General features: G+C 41.5%; 1 protein-coding gene across 4 annotated transcripts in view; it reads left to right on the forward strand.

The window, feature by feature from the left end:
- Positions 1 to 591: 591 nt before the first annotated feature.
- hth (Meis homeobox homothorax) overlaps positions 592 to 17948 on the forward strand; it is a 121429-nt gene continuing 104072 nt past the window's right edge. For 2 of the 4 annotated variants that reach the window (XM_015171771.3, XM_032433037.2), the window contains exons 1-3: positions 594 to 2432; positions 11084 to 11361; positions 14005 to 14146. In XM_015171771.3, coding sequence (XP_015027257.1) covers positions 2418 to 2432; positions 11084 to 11361; positions 14005 to 14146 — 435 coding nt within the window. In that variant the 5' untranslated portion in view covers positions 594 to 2417. Of the gene's footprint in view, positions 2433 to 11083; positions 11362 to 14004; positions 14147 to 17948 lie in introns of all 4 variants that reach the window. The other 2 variants (XM_015171770.3, XM_015171769.3) reach the window with 2 other exon arrangements.

Below are 17948 nucleotides of genomic sequence, written 5' to 3' on the forward strand. Positions count from 1 at the left end.
CTCCTTTTGGCCAAAGCCAAATAAATTTCAAACGAATGAACGAACGTTGAGCGAACGCCAACGACGACGACGACGACGACAACGACGACGACGACGACGACGACGTCGTCGTTGCGCAAAAAGAGTCGAAAAACAAATGGCAAAAACAAAAAACAAAACAACAAAAAAATATATATAGCAAAACTGAGCGCAGTAGAGTAGCGCAGCCCAGGCCAGATTGTGACAAGTGTGTGTATGACAGAAAAGGCGTACTAACAAATCAGTCATCATCCTTTGCGCTCTGCCTTTGGGCCCCATTTTGTAGTGTGCTCACAAGAGCGCGCCTGCGCTTTCGCCGCGCAATTCGCCGCAATTACACCAACAAAGCGACCAGCAGGCGCAAACACAGACACACACACGCACGCACCACAATTCGCCGGAGTCAGATGTGTTTGTATAGCCATCGCATTCGCACTGCTGGTAAATTTATGAGCCACCGCTTTGTACAACCTTTTTTAATGGCACAATTGTTGCGTCGCCGCCGTCTTTGCGACTGTGTGCGTGCGTATGTGTGAGTGTACGATCGACCAGACAGCGGCGTGCAAGCGTGCATGAGCATGATTGACAGTGTGTATTTGCCTTCGAACCGCGTACGACGTGCTTGTGCTTGTGCTGTCTGTGTTGTGTGCGAAGCGAGAAGCGAAGCCGAAAACGCCGAAGCCGTCGCCAACGTCGCAGCCGTTGAGAAAAATTATTATTATTACTATTATTATTGCTATTGCATAGCATTATTATTGTTATTGCCACACTACACAACAACAACAACAAAAACAACAACAATATTAGCAATAACCACAACTGCGGACAGCTAGCGGAACAAATTTTGGACACCGCCAAAAATTTAATCGTCGCGATCTCCTCGGCAAGCCAGCAAATAATATATCAAATCACATACATATAAGTGAAAAGCGCGCGCGTCTCGTTGCGCGACGTTACGATCGGTCGTTACGTTACGTTACGCGTTACGCAGCAACGTTAACGGACTTTCGTCGTGTTGCCGCCGCCGTCTCCGTATCCGTCGCCTACGCCTTCGCCTTCGCCGTCGCCTTCGCTGTCGCCGTCGCCGTCGCGTTACCGTCGCTAAAACAACATTTGCAACATTTTCCGATTGCACGTTTCGTTAGAAGCAAACCAAAAAACAAAGTGCAGTTAATGCAACCATAAACTGTAAACAGTTAGTCGATGTTGATTGGCTGCTGATTTGTACGAAACAATTGACAACAAGCTTTTGGTTTTTCGTAGCATATTATAGTATGTAGAAGCAGCTGTGATAAATAGTGCGCATATTATACGAAGCAAGAAGTATACGACATACAAGCAAACAAATATACAACAAAATAAAACAGCAACACAAAAGGGACGCAGTCAAAGAGGAACAGTCAGAAGTCGAAGAAGAAGACGAAGCAGCCACTGCAAAAGGCTCGAGCAATGGATTTATGACAACAACAACAACCCACAAGCAGAGCTAAAAGGCAACAGCAACTGCAAACTATGTTGCCTGGCCCACACAAGCAGCAGCAACAACAACAACAACAACAACAGCAGCTAAGCAGCATAGTTAGAACAACAACAAATGTAAAAAATATAACAACAAAGGAACAACAACAACTGCTGTAACGGCAACCCCAATGAAAACAAATTGTATACGATTTTTATAAACCGCAAAACAAAAGCAAAAAAAGAAACAAAAATAATAATATATATAACTACAAGAAATTATATGTAAATATTATATAAACATTTATATATATATATATATATGTATGTATGTATGTATACAAAATACAAAACAAAAAGATCTCCCGCTAATAACAAAAACGCGCGCGTAACTACAACAACAAAGTATACCAGCAACAAAAACAACAACAACAACAACAACAAAAACAACAACAACAAATGAAATACATAAATCTTAGCAAAGAATGAAACAAGTCTAAAGCAAAGATTTTAACAAATGTGCCTGTGTTAAAACCGAAAAAAATAATAATAAAGAAAAAGAAGTAGTAGAAGAAAAAGAAGAAGAAGCTGTAGTGCAGAAGAAGAAAGATCAAGAACTACGTATCAAGAGAAGCGAAGCAGAGAGAAAGATAGAAATTGAATATATTCAAAATACACAAATTCTAATAATATTTTTGTGAGTGTCACGAGAAAGAAAAGAAAAAGAAATAGAAAAATACAACCAAACCGAGAGCAGGAGGCCCCAAGATCTGATAGATCTTACTCCATAGAGTTCGTCACGTCGCCAGGGAGGACGCGGACGCAAGGGACGAGGCCGAGGACGAGGACGAGGACCCTCATTCTGTGTTGCGCCGCCAACTGTCCTCTGTACACCACTAAAAGTGGCACAAATCGGGTTAGACGTCGCTCCCAGAGCATTAATGGCTCAGCCTAGGGTAAGTAAATCGTTTCATTATATACAAAAACCCAATCCCAATCCAAGTCGATGCCTCAGCGTCAGAAATTCCATGCTCCCATTTGGCGACGGCAATTTCAGGCGACGGCAATTTCACATAGCTCAACCATTTCGGGCTTTCCCATTGAGATACCATAGAAAGTGCTTGTGATGGGTAGCTGGGTGACAATTCTGGAAGAAATTTGGGGGCTGTTTCTTGAAATTGTGTTTATTTGCCAATTGTCAAATTTTACAACTAATTCTATAGTTTCCGACAAATTCTGTTAATTACGGCCAGAAAGAACTCATGTAGATCCCATCTCCGATTATGATTTGAATTATTGTGTTTTCTCTCGGAGCCGTCGGCATTCGTCTTTGTTGCTTACATAAACACACAAATACATATATTCATATTATAAGCAGTTAGTGCTTGTGGCGTGACAAGATTTTTATAGGTATATCAGACTATAAAAATATTATAATTGCTAGAATTTTATCAAGCTGATAATCTGCATACATATGTAAATGTGTATATTCACAAATTATAATGTTAGCTCTGCAATTGTTAATTATTTTATGGCTAGTGTGGTGCATATTCCAACCAAATCAAGTTAACATAATGTTAACGAAAATGTTGCTCAAATGTAACTTGACAGATTCCCAATTCATAAAGTTACATATGTTAATGTGTGTGCACGTGTATTAATATTCAAAAATTATAATATTAGCTCTGCAATAGTTAATTATTTTCAAATATTAAAAAAAATTATTTTCAAAGTTAACATAATGTTAACGAAAATGTTGTTCAAATGTAAGTTGACAAACTTATAAAGCAAGTCTCTGTTAGAAACTTATCTTACTGAAGATGCATTACTCCAATCAAATGGAATCGGCTTAGATTATAATTATAATTTGATTAAAATCTCTCGAAAACCAATTCTGGCTATTTTTCAAAATAAATACTAATCAGCTGACTGGGCAATATACTTAGCGCTCTTTTCATTCTTTTTTTTCTTTCGTTTTTTGTGTGTTTTATTTGCCAACTTTAACTTTATGAACTGATTAACATACATGTGCGAAATGAACTTGATATTTCTATGGATCGTTAAATCGTTAGAGAATACAAGAAAACGAGACCAAATCAGAGTAAAGTAAATTCGTGTGTGTGTGCGTGTGTGTGTGTGCGTAGTTTGTAATTAGCATTGGGTGTTATGACACTGTCCTACATGGTTAAGGCCTGGCTCTCTAGGGAGAGGCCAGTTAAAGACACGAAATACGAAAAAAAAACCGTAAAACTGCCCGCGGGAATTTTGTGGTGATTTTAATATTTCACTGTTCCGTTCGGTTCGGTTCGCTCTGGATGGGATCGGTTCGGATTGGAGCTTTTGTTGTTGTGGTTGTTGTTGTTGTTGTTGCTGCTGCAGGCACATAAATTTACGTTTGTGGTTTAATACGCGAAATTCTCGCTCTCTTTGGGCGAGTCTCAGATTCCGATCCCATCAAATGCCCATACGGCCCAGGTTCATTGGCTGTCTGCGTATCTGTGTGTGGGTATCTGTGTGCGCGTATCTGTGTGTGCGTATCTGTGCGTGTGTGTTTGATGTGATGCATATAATTTTATTGCACATTGGCGAGGCGTGGCGAGGCAAGGTTGAAGCGGACAGAGGCAGGGGGCAACATGCTGTGGTTTTATTATTTACAATTACAATTTCATTTCGCTTTATTTTTACTATAATTTGCACTTTTGTGCGTTACAACAAAAAACCAAGAACAAATGGCAGCAGGCAATTTTTTGTTATATATATAATTTGATTATTTTATGCCTCGCAGTTAATGAAAACGAACGAAAAAAAAGATCGCAAAATGCGAGCAGCGGCAATTGCAATTTGTGCAGCTGCCTCAGACACACACATACACACACACACACACACACACACACATGCACGTACACATACATCCTCTTCTGCACCGCTGCAACATTCAACATTCAGCACAAAAATTGTTTTGGTGTTATTTTAATTTAAAGGTTAACCGCAGCGTAATTTGTGGCATAAAATATAATTCGTCTAGTGTGCGCTGGTCGCGCTTTCAGCGCGCGAGAGCGCAAAATAAAATCGGCAAATAAATAAAAATCAAATAAAAATGAAAACGAAAATGAAAATAATATAAATAAAAATCAAATAAAAGTGCACAGCACAAAATGGTATTCAGCCGAGCCCGAGAGCACGAGAGCCCATTCGACATTCGCCTCTCGCAAATGCAGTTGCAATTGCAGTTGCAGTTCGCCATTTGTTTGGCTCTGGGGCACTAAATGTGCGGCCGCTTTTTCGATTTGGCCTTAAATTGTTTCGCTTTTGTTAGCTGTTAGCGGTCCACGATTTATATTCACTTGCAAATCGCGCCGATGGCGTCTGATTCAGGTGCCAAACAGCATGAGTTTTCCTTCAAATTACAGTCGCAAGAGTTGGTCGACTTTTCTTTCTATATATCTAAGTCAGAATGAGGCTCCACTATAATAAAACATTTTCGTATTCTATAAAGCTAGAAAATATCTATTAAAAAGCGAATGTAAAAATATTTTCAAGAAATTCGGAAATGTCTTAACTATACGATGTTAGAATTCCTACAAAATATAGATTAAAATACAAAGTTAAAAGCTAGCTCTCAGATGCAAAGTGTATAGGACTTATATTGTGTTACGGATTTTTGCACTTAAATCAATTATATTTAAACAGAGATTTTATCAAAATACAGAATAGAAAAAAACTATGGCTTAAAGAGATTTGATTTAGGTAAGAAAAGCGAACTATTCTTAACGCGAGAGTTGGATCTCGTAACTTTCAATTCGTAGTGATTCATATGATCTGGCAAAGAAAGAATTGTGAGAGGAAGATCCAGCAACACAGTCGCTCATGAGTCATGCCAGACTTAAAAGTCTTTAACAGCCAAGCGGAACTTCAGTAGGGTCTATTCCCAACTCCATCTCCAGCTTGTAGGAAACTTGTGCTTCAGGACTTTGCACAAGCTACGAGTAAAATTTATAAACAAATTATACACTTTATGTGTGCATATGTTTATGAATATTTCTGGCATACCAGAAACTGCATAAGAATTGTGCGCTGCAGGCCACATTGTAGCTACGACGGAAGGGAAAGGAAGGGAAAGGAACGAAACGGAACGGAACCTACAACAGTCTCCAGGGGGTTCGGTATTGGATGCCAACCGCATGAACTGCTCTGCAGCTCCACTCGATGACTCCTGGGGTAGTGTTTGGGTTTTTCGTGTGCTAAAGAGCTTCATGTTTAATGATCAAATTGCGTGCCTCGTTTGGTGCCTGGTGCGTTGTTTTTGTTGCTGTTGTTGGTGTTGTTGCTGTTGTTGCTGTTGTTGGTGTTGTTGGTGTTATTGCTGCCAAGAGGCCGTTTGGCTGTTGGAAGTGTTTTCATTAGTTTCATTTCTTTTTACATTTGCGCTCAAATCGTCTTTAAAATTTGGCTTCAAAATATTTCGCACAATGTAATTTCCCCCAGCATTAGCGCTAAGCGAGCGCTAATTTTCGGCAAGTTAAGTGAATTCCATTACATCTTTTTGACTTACGCTCTAGCGCAGACTTTGGATACAACAATGAAGGAAAGATATACACATATGTATGTGTGTATGTGTGTGTTTACTGTAAACTAACTGATACAAGCTGAAAATGTTTGGGGTCTTCCACGGGGGCAAAACAACGAAAAGACGTGGAAAATCATTTAGACAAGTTGCACGCCGCTCATTAAATTAAATGAGCCATCAGCACGCAATTTATTTTAGTATTTTTGAGTAACTTTTGCCATGCCAGACTCAGACGCAGACGCAGAAGCAGACGCAGACGCAGCTACTCCACAGTTTGCCACAGCTCCGCTAGCTCCTCTCTGGTTTTTTTTTTTCTGCTTCCTATTTGTTGTTGTCGGGCCAAGCCAATTTAATTAAATAGACGCCGCGTGCTGTTGAAAATTGATAGAAAATGTGAGATAATATTAAAAGTTGTTTTTTAAATATATATATATATTTCGAAATTAATACAATGTCTAGATACGCAGCTAAAAAATATAGCTACATACCTTCAGAAACTAAATATAATGCCTTGAAATAAAGTGTCTAAAAGCCGCAAGGCGGCAAATGTTTAACGATATTCGAATTATTAAAAAAATACACATGTCTGTGCATTTCTATTTAGTTCATTCTCATGCCTATTTATACATAAATTAGTTAAAAGCAAAATGACTAATCTAATTTTTAGATGGCACTTTTATACATTTCATTTATATTCTGTTTCAACATTCTTAAGAATTGTACAAAAATATATTTTTAACTATCCCAACTATTATGGAGCCCATGAGAAAGTATAGAAAAGGGAAACGAACCTAACGCTAACAATACATGCATATTGTACTTGGATACTTCGACTGTAATTCCTAGAATTTTAATTATCTCTGATTTTGATTAGTTATATGTGCGGTCCGTGGAAAATTGTGCTAGTCTTTGTTGTAGTCTATATTGTATTTTTTTAAAAATATTTTGTTAGCTGCCTTTATTTTAATAAATGCCCGGCTGACGTCATTTGCTTCTTTTTTTTCTTTTTTTTTTTTTTTGTATTAATGTTAAAATGCCAAGAATTTCTGGTTGCTGTCGCCTTGTGTAGCGACTACGACTTTCAATTTAGCTAACGATCGTCTGAAATATATGTGTATATATATATATACACGCAACATATATACACTTGTGCATTTGTTTTTGAACAAAAATTTAAACTCCAGAAATGGATAAGCGAGTGGTTACTAGGCCCTTTTGTTTGACAGACTTCAGAGGGCACCGAATATTATTATTAGTCGTAATAATAATACCAATAAAAGCGAGCGTGTTCCAATCGACTGTGGCTGCAACTGTAAATTAAAACAACGCTGAGGCACGCAACAAAAATTAATTGTCTAACACCAAATAAACTATACAAAACATCAGCAACGACCCGCAAGCCAAAGAAACAAAAAAGTAGAAAATATAAAAATAATAAAACTGGGCGTGTGCCCAGCTTAATGAAATGCTCCGGCTGTGGGTTACGGGTTCGGGACAACGGCTTACTCCAAACTCTGGCCAACTCTCGGACACACCTACAATACAAAATACACCAAATCCACAATTCCACATACACATCCAATTCAAGTTCTAAAGGCAATGGCAATAGCATATCTCAGGGTCGCTCTGTTCGTCTGCTAATTAAGCAAGCAAAATAAGAAACAAAAAAATTGAATTAAAAAAGAAAACGAAGCAAACTCAAATACAACATGATAAACAATTAATTTTGATTAGGCGGCCAACGTCGCACAATTAAGAATGTGAAAGAATGAAAAGCAAAAGTGTTGCCCGAATAAGAAATCAATAACACTGGCCAACACATTTATGCACAACTCCAATCGTTTCGTAGTTGTTCGGAACATTTATGCATATGGAGCACACACATAACACCCTTACACACACACCCACGCACACAGACACGTGTCGAGGGTTTAAGGGCTTGCTAAAATGGCGGCCATTGTCACCACACACACACACACACGCACACACGCACGCACACAGGCGTCGCACCTATAATTCTTGCAGTCTGGCACTGGTCAGTTTTAGGCGCCGTTAGATAAACTCCCTAAAAACAACAAAAACACAACGATTGCCGCCTAAACTGTGCACCTCACGTCCTCCCCCTCCATTTGTATTTGCGTATTCTGTCTCACTCTCACTCTCACTCTCATTCTCTCTTGCTCTTGCTGTATCTGCATCTGTGGCAACTGCATTTGGCTACAGTTGTGAGTTTCAAGTTCAAAAAGACAAAAATGTTTGTGCAAATGTTTTGGTCGGTTTGCCGCCCCCTTTTTTTAAGGGGGCATCCCAGTTAGGTTGACATATGAGTGTATGTGTATGTGTGTTTGTATGTGTGCGCCCAACTACATATAGTATCGAGCAGGACAAACTGCCTAATGCAAGCTTAAAGTGCGGCACAACATTTTGTAGCATTTAAAGCCAACAATTGAGTCGAGTGAGTTGTAGTTGTTGTTGTTGTGCTCGGCTCGATGACTTAATGTCTCTCAATCACGACAAAAATACACACACAGACGCAAACACACACATACAGAGGCAACAAGAGCGCCGAGTCCTCGCTAGGCTATGCGTCCTGTTGTCCTGTTGGCTATGTAACTGCTGCGCCTGTCACTGACAGCTAGCGTCGCCCCCTCTTACCCAGCCCTGAGCAGCGCTGTCATTGTGTGTGTGAGGGCCGCAAATACATAAATTTTTGAAGGATTTCGGCGCTGAACTTGTCAAAATCAGACGACAACACCAACAGAGCCATGTTCGCTGTTATATTCCGAGTCCCCGTTCGCGTCCACTGATTGTTGGCTGTGTTGTTGTTATTGATTCACCAGAGGGGAGAAGGGGTGGAGGGAATGAGAAGGAGTGTATTTGAGAGCAGAGCTTGCAGCAGTAGACGCGACGCGTTGCCTCAACAAGGTCATTGGCTCGGGCTCGGGCTCGGGCGCGGGCTCTCGGGCTCGAGCCCGCAGATGATCATCAATCAAATGGGAAAGCCTTAAGTCTTCAGTGCCCAGGTCTTAAGTGTGTTTGCCTGTTCGATTTTTGGCGCGTTCAGTTACCAAAGTAACAAAAGTCCGTTCATTTGGGCACTGGGAATGGGTACAGGGGATTGCTGCTCAATTCCCACATTACTTATGTACAAGTACAAATTGTGGTAATTTTCAGAGATCTCTTTGTTGGTGATTTTGCTTGTGCTTTGCTTTGTTTTCTTAGCTGTTTGGACGTTCGGCTGTTCGGCTGTTTGGCGTTTAGCTGTTTGGTGCTCCACAATTTCCTCATTTCTAAAAGCAACAACGCTGCCTCCGCGAGCTGCTTTGTATATTCGCTCATTCGTTGGCTGTGCCACCAACACTAAAATTAGCATAACAACTTTATAGTTTAACTGCTCGACTGCCTGGTCTGGCCCCGGCCGGCCCGGTCCGACCCGGGCTCGGTTCATTCTGTGGTCTGGCACTGATCCGGTCTGGCTGTATCTATAAGTTTGTATCTTGCATGCAGTGCATACAGAGACGCCAACACCAAGAATGAGTGACAAAAAGACCAACAGCAACAAAAAAAAAAAAAAAAAAAAAACAAACAAAAACAAAAATAATAAAAAGCGACAAAAGCAAAACGGAACAAAACTCGATTTGTGTGCTTGTGCCTTGAAAGCTGCACAGTAACTAATCTGTTGTGTGTATCTAAAGGATTGCCAGCAAACTAAAATGACAAAAGGTCTTGGTACTTTTTGCAGGTGGCAGCCGCACAAAACCTGCCAACAGCAGCTGTTGCTGTTGCTGCTGTTGCTGCTGCTGCTGCCTGAGAATATCATTCGCAATGAAGGGTGGGGGGGCAACAGTCAGCCATTGATAGACCCATTTCAAAGCAAGCACACACATACACTCACACACGCACACACTGTCAGGTGCAAATCCTGGCCAAGTCAAGAGCTACTCGTATCACAGCCACTTACTACACTCCCCATCACAAGCCGAATGCCAATCCCAAGCCGCCAAGCGTCACTCAGTCAATTGCTCATTTAGTGTCAAAGATTTTTCCAAGCCGATAACAACACATACACACACACACACACACACAGGCCCAGAGGCACAACAAATGCGAGGGAAAACTTCGGCAGCAAAAAGTGCCATCATTTCTTGTCGCTGCACAAAAATCTTGTCAACTTGCTGCGCCTCAGCTCTTCAGCTTTCCAGCTCCTCAGATGCTCAGCTCCAAAAATTATGCAGTGTGAAGCGGCGACGACGCCACTTGAGTATAAAAATGATAAAAATCTTACACAAAACAACAACAACAACAACAACAACAACAACAATCGCAATCACAAAAGGCAGTAATCACAGAAGGCAGAGAGCAGCCGCGTTGAACTTTAAAAAATATTTTTGTGTTGTTGCTGTTGCTTGTAGTTGTTGCCGTTGTTGCCGTTGTTGCATACGCGAAACCAGTTTGCAATTGAGAGCGAGACGGAGCTAGCGAGATACACTCGCACCAGCTCACTCACACACACAATCGCACACACAGATTAACTGATAACATTAAAAATTACTTTTTTTGCTGCTCTCTGTTAACTGTTTTGCTGCTGCTGCTCATTTTGGCGCTTAATTAATATGCAAAAAACGTTGAAAGAAAAGAAGCGACAACAACAACAACAATAAGAACAACAACAGCAATCAGCTAAATATACTTATATCTGTATGTACATATAGATATCTATATAATGCCGCAGCCAAAGTAATCACAAGGTCAAACACAATGCGAACCGTTTTGTTCTTTTTTTCCCCCCTCTTTTATTTTGGGGGCTTCAATTTTTGTTGACGTGCTTGGAAATAATTTAAATGTAGATAGACATATTTACAGAAAAGACATATAGATATATAGATATACGTACATGCAGGTACAATTCGTAGCTGGCATTTACTGACGCTGAGAAACATATCGTATAAATATAATTATATCTCTAATAAGTATAAATTCTCATATTCTTTCTCTCTTTCGCTCTCTCTCTCTCTCTCTCGCTCTCTGGTTTGTTTACAGTATGACGATGGCCTGCATGGCTACGGCATGGACTCTGGCGCCGCAGCCGCGGCGATGTATGATCCACATGTCGGCCATCGGCCGCCCGGACTGCAAGGCCTCCCCTCGCACCACTCACCGCACATGACGCACGCCGCGGCAGCGGCCACAGTTGGGATGCACGGCTACCATTCGGGGGCCGGAGCGCACGGTACACCTAGTCATGTATCACCGGTTGCTAATCACCTAATGGGCGCAATACCCGAGGTACACAAACGTGATAAGGATGCGATTTATGAGTAAGTAAACGCCAAATGTTGCTGCCAAACTTTTTTAAAATTGACGCCGAATCGTTAAATACTACTTGTCAAATCAATTGGAACAGCCCAGCACAGAGAGCTGTCAATGAACCAGTTTAGTGATAAGCGTAGATCATAAAAAATGGTCGCTCATTCATAAGTTGGATTAAAGTCGATCGAGCAACACAAAGCGATTAGCAATTCCAGCCCAAAGTGATTTTATGGGCAAACTTACACGATCACGCGTAATACTAGATTGGGTCGATCGATTAATAGTTCGACAAAAGACTATATAATCGGTCGAACTATAAATTCCACATAGCTACATGATCGCTTGGCCGATAAACTGGATTATTAATATTTCAATCTTCATTAAAAGATATTTCGTGAGACTGACACAGAAAATTCGATTCTACTTTTGATGTTGCCATCACTTCGAATCGATCCTTATACCACAGCGATCAGCATGATAAGCATGATTTGTCGCCTGATGAGTGGCCAATTGAATTTTGTCCAAGTCATTTATTTAATTTACTAAACTTCCAACTTCCTACTGGCATGAGTCGCCATCGCCAATTTTCGCCCTTTGATCAGCTAACTCACATATTGAATACCAATTTGTTGCGATCGATCCCTGGGCTGAGCCGCCACCTGTTGCAGCCTGTTCGCACCTCCCGTCTTCGAAAAAGAAGATATTCGAGGCGAGGGAGTAACATAAATTTAACGCACACGCGACGATCCTTTAGCAAAGGAAACAAAAACGAAAAAAAAAAAAATAACAAAAACCTTAGTGAGGGCCATGTTTTTCTCTTAGTTGGTTTTTTTCTCTTTCATTTTTTAATTTTTTTGTATACTCGTAGAATTGGGCGTGACCTTCTGTGTTTTGTGCAAAATACAAAATTATGGGTTTCCTTTGGCAACAAAATTTCTTTTTTAATTTGTGCGCTCCGACTGCGGCTGCGCTTGTTGCGGCTGATCGGGGGGTGTGGCGCGTGCTTAGTGTCCGACACGGCACATGGACGTGCTTAGGCATTAGGGAGTCCCTTCCAAATGAGCAGCAGGTTGTTATTGTTGTTGCTGTCTCTCCTGCTGCTGCTTCTGCTGCCACTTGGTGTTAAGTTGCCAAAATGCGGTTTCGGCTCTTTTGCCTTTTTCTAACTTCATCAAAAGCAGAGGACACGCTGCTCGTGTCATTCTCGTTTCTGCAGTTGCGTGTCCTGCACACGCAGGAGCTTAACAACTGCCAATTTTCATGTGCTGCAACTGGCGATACCCAGGAACAGCTGCTTGAATCATGTTTGACTTTAGCCTTCATTTTTTCTTGCGCATTTTAATAAGCAAATATTTGGTTTTTGTTTGTTTTCTCCGGCAACTTTATGAATGAGCCGAGCTTGAGTTCGCATCAATCAGCTGTTGGTTGCTGGTTGCTTGATGAGCGTTCTTCTCATCGCTTAGGACGATGTCCTCGTCTGCGTCCTCGTCTGCGTCTGCGTTTGCGCTTCAAGTGTGTGAGCAAACATGGGGCATGACTTCATTAGCACACTTTTGGGCTTGGGCTTTGGCTCTGCCACCTGCAACTGGCACAGCCAGTGGCACTGCTGTAAATAAAACTCGAAAATGCGCTTCTTATTTGTACAATTGACACCTTGAAAGCGGCAGCCAGACACAAAAATAATAATAACAATACGAAATAAACGAAATGAAAAAGCAGCCGCTACAATAAAATGAACATGCGCAGAACTCTCTTAACACCTTCTCGAGTGGAGTGCAACAACAATATCAACAACAACAACAGGAACAACTTCAGCTGCCTGTCACAAATGCCAAGTCATGGCAAATGAGTGCACACTTTTTTTGTTGCTTGGGTCGATCCTGGCCAGCGGGAATGGGAATGGAAATGGAATTGAAAATGGAGTAGAAAGGGGAATGGCAATGGGAATGGAAACTCTGCTGCGCAGTCGACTGTAAAAAGCGCAAGGGCCTTCGCATTAGCAGTTGTAGAGCAGAGTTCAGGGGTTTCGGGCCACGGTCCGCTTATTAATAGTTGCTAAGCGCACGGCTACACCCTCACCGATGGTCAATGGTCAGTTGTGCCATCTAATGGCTAAATGAAGTGCCTGGGCTGGGCCAAGGAACGGCCCCGTAGTTCGAGAGGGTTCACTCGCTCTTTGCCTAATTTTGTTCAGGTGCAATTTGTGCTTGGAGCGTGAAGAGCAGTTAACAACAATAAAAAGAAAACGAAATTCAAAAAAACAGAAAAAAAAAGAACAACAAAAAATGGTCAAATCATGCATAGTTGCTGAACTAATCCGTCAAAATGTAGGGCCAGGTCTCAAACGGAGGGATTATATGTAGATGTAGACGGTTTTTTCATTCTCTATCTCTCTCTCTTTTCATTGAAACGAAACAGCTGCTACTCATTTGCATTGCAGGTTCAAGGCAGGAAATAGTTAAAAAACAGCTAGGCATACACTGACAAAAAAATATGCTAAACTCTTGTTTTGTTTTCATATAGCTATTAACTTAAAGGAATTCTTAAATCAGCACAAATCATGATTTTTTGCATGGGATTATTCTTATTCCTTTCTTTTTAGATGTAAAATTCAGTTTATTAATTTGTCGCCCTGTCTCTTTCTATTACAGACATCCGCTATTCCCGCTCTTGGCGCTAATATTCGAGAAATGCGAATTGGCCACATGTACGCCGAGGGAGCCTGGCGTGCAAGGTGGCGATGTTTGTTCATCGGAATCGTTTAACGAGGATATTGCAATGTTCAGTAAACAGGTAAGCGAACAAAAGAGTTGATGATGAGATCATCTCCACTCCTGATTCCGTGTTCTTTTGGGGGTAATTGGAGCTGTGCTCGTTGCGCGCGCTGCCACATGTGTCACATGCGGCACATGCGGCACATGCAGCACAGCAGAGAGCCTGTCCACCAAATCGCGCCACACGAGTCTAACGAAGCAAACCGTTAAATGATCGGATTACGTAGCAGTCCGCTCTCTTTTATACTCCGGCCGTCCCCCTTGGCTCTCTTGAGGGACTGCACTTAATTACATTTCGTTTCGGCTTGCCATATGTCACAAATATGCGTTGCCACAATTGACACTTCCCCCGACGGCTGCCCAAAAGCTGAGCTTATACTTCAACGGAGTGACATTTAAGTAATTTACGATGTTTTAACATACAAATTATAATGTTGCAAGTCGTTTATGTACGTTTGTGGCAGCTACCCCTGCAGCTACATCCTGGCATCCAGTTCTCTGCGCGCTGCTATTTTTATGAACGAGATCACATTAAGAAACAGACGTTCGCTCAGAGGGCGGGCGCGATACGAGCGAAACTTATGGCTCCATCTAGAGATTTTCATGTCCGCGACATTTTTGGCGCTCCAAATAAGGAGAAAAAAAAGGAAATGAGAAAAATAATAATAAAAACAACAATAACAGCAAGAGACACCCACTTTTGTTGTTGTTGCTGGCCAGTTGGATTTTGTACGCAAAAAAATGATGTTTTTATTTATGGTCCATTTGGAATTTTGACAGGCCTGCCATGGGTAATAAAATCAACAGCAACAACAACAGAATCCACATTTATCAAGATACGTTTTTGGTCCTTTCCTGGCAAGGTGTTGTTTTTGTTGTGGTTGTTGTTGTCGTTGTTGTAAACCACAATGATTTGTTGTTTTTCATATCCCTGGCGAGATTTTGATGAACTTTTGTCAAATTGACAATGAAATGCCAATTGAGTTAACAAATTTCAGCTTGGAATGAGTCTTTCCGTAGATTTAAGTACTAATAAACTTCAGAACTATTAAATAGAATAGAATAACAACCTATATGTTCTCTGTATATCATATATAAATTGTTTGGCAATATAAAGATCTTAGGCTATAATTGGTTTCTCTCACTTGCGTTTGCATAACGCGTGACTTCGAATGCAGAATTTTAGTTGACACCCTCATAGCAGAACATTACTTCGCACTTTGCTTTGTGAATGATCAGCAGAATGGCAGCAGGCACAACGTCAGTACACGCACACTCGCACACAGAGATAGAGATACATAGATAGAGATGCACAGATACAGATATAGACACCATCAACAACTAAGTTGTCGCTTGCATTTCATTTGATTCGATTTGAATTCATTTCTTTTTTAGTTCGCTACTAAATTGATGCTGCTTTGGGGTCGTTGTTGTCTGTTGCCGTCTTAGGCTGACAAAAATAACTCAAAAATGTCATTCGCCCATCGAATTTTAACAAACGAGCAGAGCTGAGCAGCGCATAGAGATTCAGGGCCCAGTCGACTCGACTCGACTCGACTGCCAACATGGGCGCTAAAAATATGTGGCGATACTTTTTTAGTTGCCCCACTGTCGATGCATTTTATATAGATAGTTTGCATCTAGATACATCCCATGTTGGTATATGCATCTACATATATACATAGAGTCACTTCATTTTGACTAAGCAACTGCGTAAAATGCGCCAACGCCAACGCCACAGATCGGGAACGAGAATGAGAACGAGAACGAGAACGAAAGCGAGAACCAGATCGAGATCTCACAATCTGAACCGTCGCACTCTGCGTATCGTTTGGCATATACTTAGTTAGGCGACTTTTGGTGTTGGCGCTGCTAATGATGCAGCTAAGGAAACGCTTTATAATTTCTCTTTAAAAGCAGCTGAAGAAAAACGATACAAATATATATGTATATACATAAAAATATACTTATACATATATAAATATATACATGTGTACTTTATAAATAAGCAACAAAAGCTGAAGATGTTGTTGCTCCCAAAGCGACGCGCCGTATGTCTGTCTGCGTAAGTGTTGTTGTTGTTGCTGTTGCTGTTGCTGCTGGTGATTTCTCCCCATACAAAAATTGCTTAATGTGCTGCAGCCTTTGTCTCCAATGTCTTGCCTCCTGCCGTCTCACTCTCGCTCTCTGGCTCTCTGTGCCAAAGACAAAGAACCCCTAAAGTCAGCCCCCATGCTGATTGCCCAAATAATTTTTATGATTTCGTTTTAAGTAATTTTTAATGAAAATCAGTCGTCACAAAGGCCACGCGTTGCAAGTAGCTTTTGCCTTCGCACCAGTCGGACTGACAACTTTTGGCGTTTTGGCTAATAGTTTGTACATGCGACGAGTTGATTTTTTGGCGTTGACAACGCGGCTCCATTGTCTCGTTGTTGTTGCTGATCCTCTCTATTTGTTGTTCGGATTGTTGTTGCAGATTGCAACCATGCGTGCAGCAGTGCCTGCGTCTGCTTCTAAGTAGTTGTCTCTTCTACACACACATTTACACTAACACACACACACTCACACACACACACTCACACACTAACAACCGCACTATGTTGGGGGCTGTCTGTTTTGGCATGATGATTAATGAAGTGCGGGTAAAATGATGATGATGCTGCCTGCTGATGCTGATGATATTTTGAATTTCTGCGGCAGGCCCGCGTCTCGTTTGCTTTTGCTGTTTTCCATATGAACAACATGAAGCTGTTGTCTGTTGTGTATCGTGTTGTTTTAGTCTCTGCTCAGCGCTACAATGTGGCCTGCCTTGCGACTGTCCTTGACATTATAGTTATGGTAAAGACTGTAGCTACATCTGTCACAACATTGACACTGCCCGGACTGAGAAACTTTCTACTAGAGCCAGAATAACTCACTAACTGGCCCAAAGAAGTTGGGAAGCAACGCCTCTGGCTGTGTCTCTGGATTAGCAACTGGCAGGTAGCTAGCCCCTCGCTAAAGAAATACAGAGAAACCCGAACAGGTTAAGCGTTAATACCAATCAATGTCTTGGCCTATGGCTGGGCAACGCTTCTACAAAAGCAATTTAATGTGCCCTGTACCCGGGGACTCACTTTTCCCAACATTCTGTTTTGTTTTCGTAAATTGCATTTTCTGATTTCAAACGAAACGAAACGAAACGCAAAGAGATACACACACACACACACACGCTCGCACACACACATTTTTCCATAGTGATCCCATAATCAGGTATGAAAGGTTACGCTTGCGCAGTTGTGTATTGTCAGAGAGCAGCAGGCAGGCAGCACGCAGGAGGCAGGCAGGATTGGAATGCTCACTTGGATCCGGCTGGGCTATGGCACTGCTGGAATTGTGCCTGCATCTCTACGCATTTGCGTGTGTCTCTCTGTCCGTCTCGTTTGCTGAAAGGAACTTAATCTCCTTTGTGCAATATTCCCTACTGCCTCAGTCGGAATCGGAGTCGCCGTCAGAGTTGGCTCTGCTTTGGCGAGGCCGTTGTTTTGTTCTTTTAATGATAAAAAATACAGAAACCTTTGCCTTTTTATTTGGAATTTGGTATTGGTACCTTTTTAATCTCTTGTGCTGTGCCTTCTCACTCTCTCTCCCTCTCTCTCTCTGTCTTTTAGCTATGCGCAGTTATGTTATTAAAGCATTGTTCTTTTATTCGCTCGTGCAACCCTTAAAGCCAGCGGGTTTTCGGTTTTGAATTTCTTGCCGAACAAAGGCGCAGCTACATACAATCAGGCCCAACTTGTTAGCCCAGCAAAAAGGGAATTGAACTGCCAAAAGAGCAACCA

Source organism: Drosophila virilis, chromosome 2 (genome assembly GCF_030788295.1).
Source record: "Drosophila virilis strain 15010-1051.87 chromosome 2, Dvir_AGI_RSII-ME, whole genome shotgun sequence".
In the NCBI taxonomy this organism is placed as follows: domain Eukaryota; kingdom Metazoa; phylum Arthropoda; class Insecta; order Diptera; family Drosophilidae; genus Drosophila; species Drosophila virilis.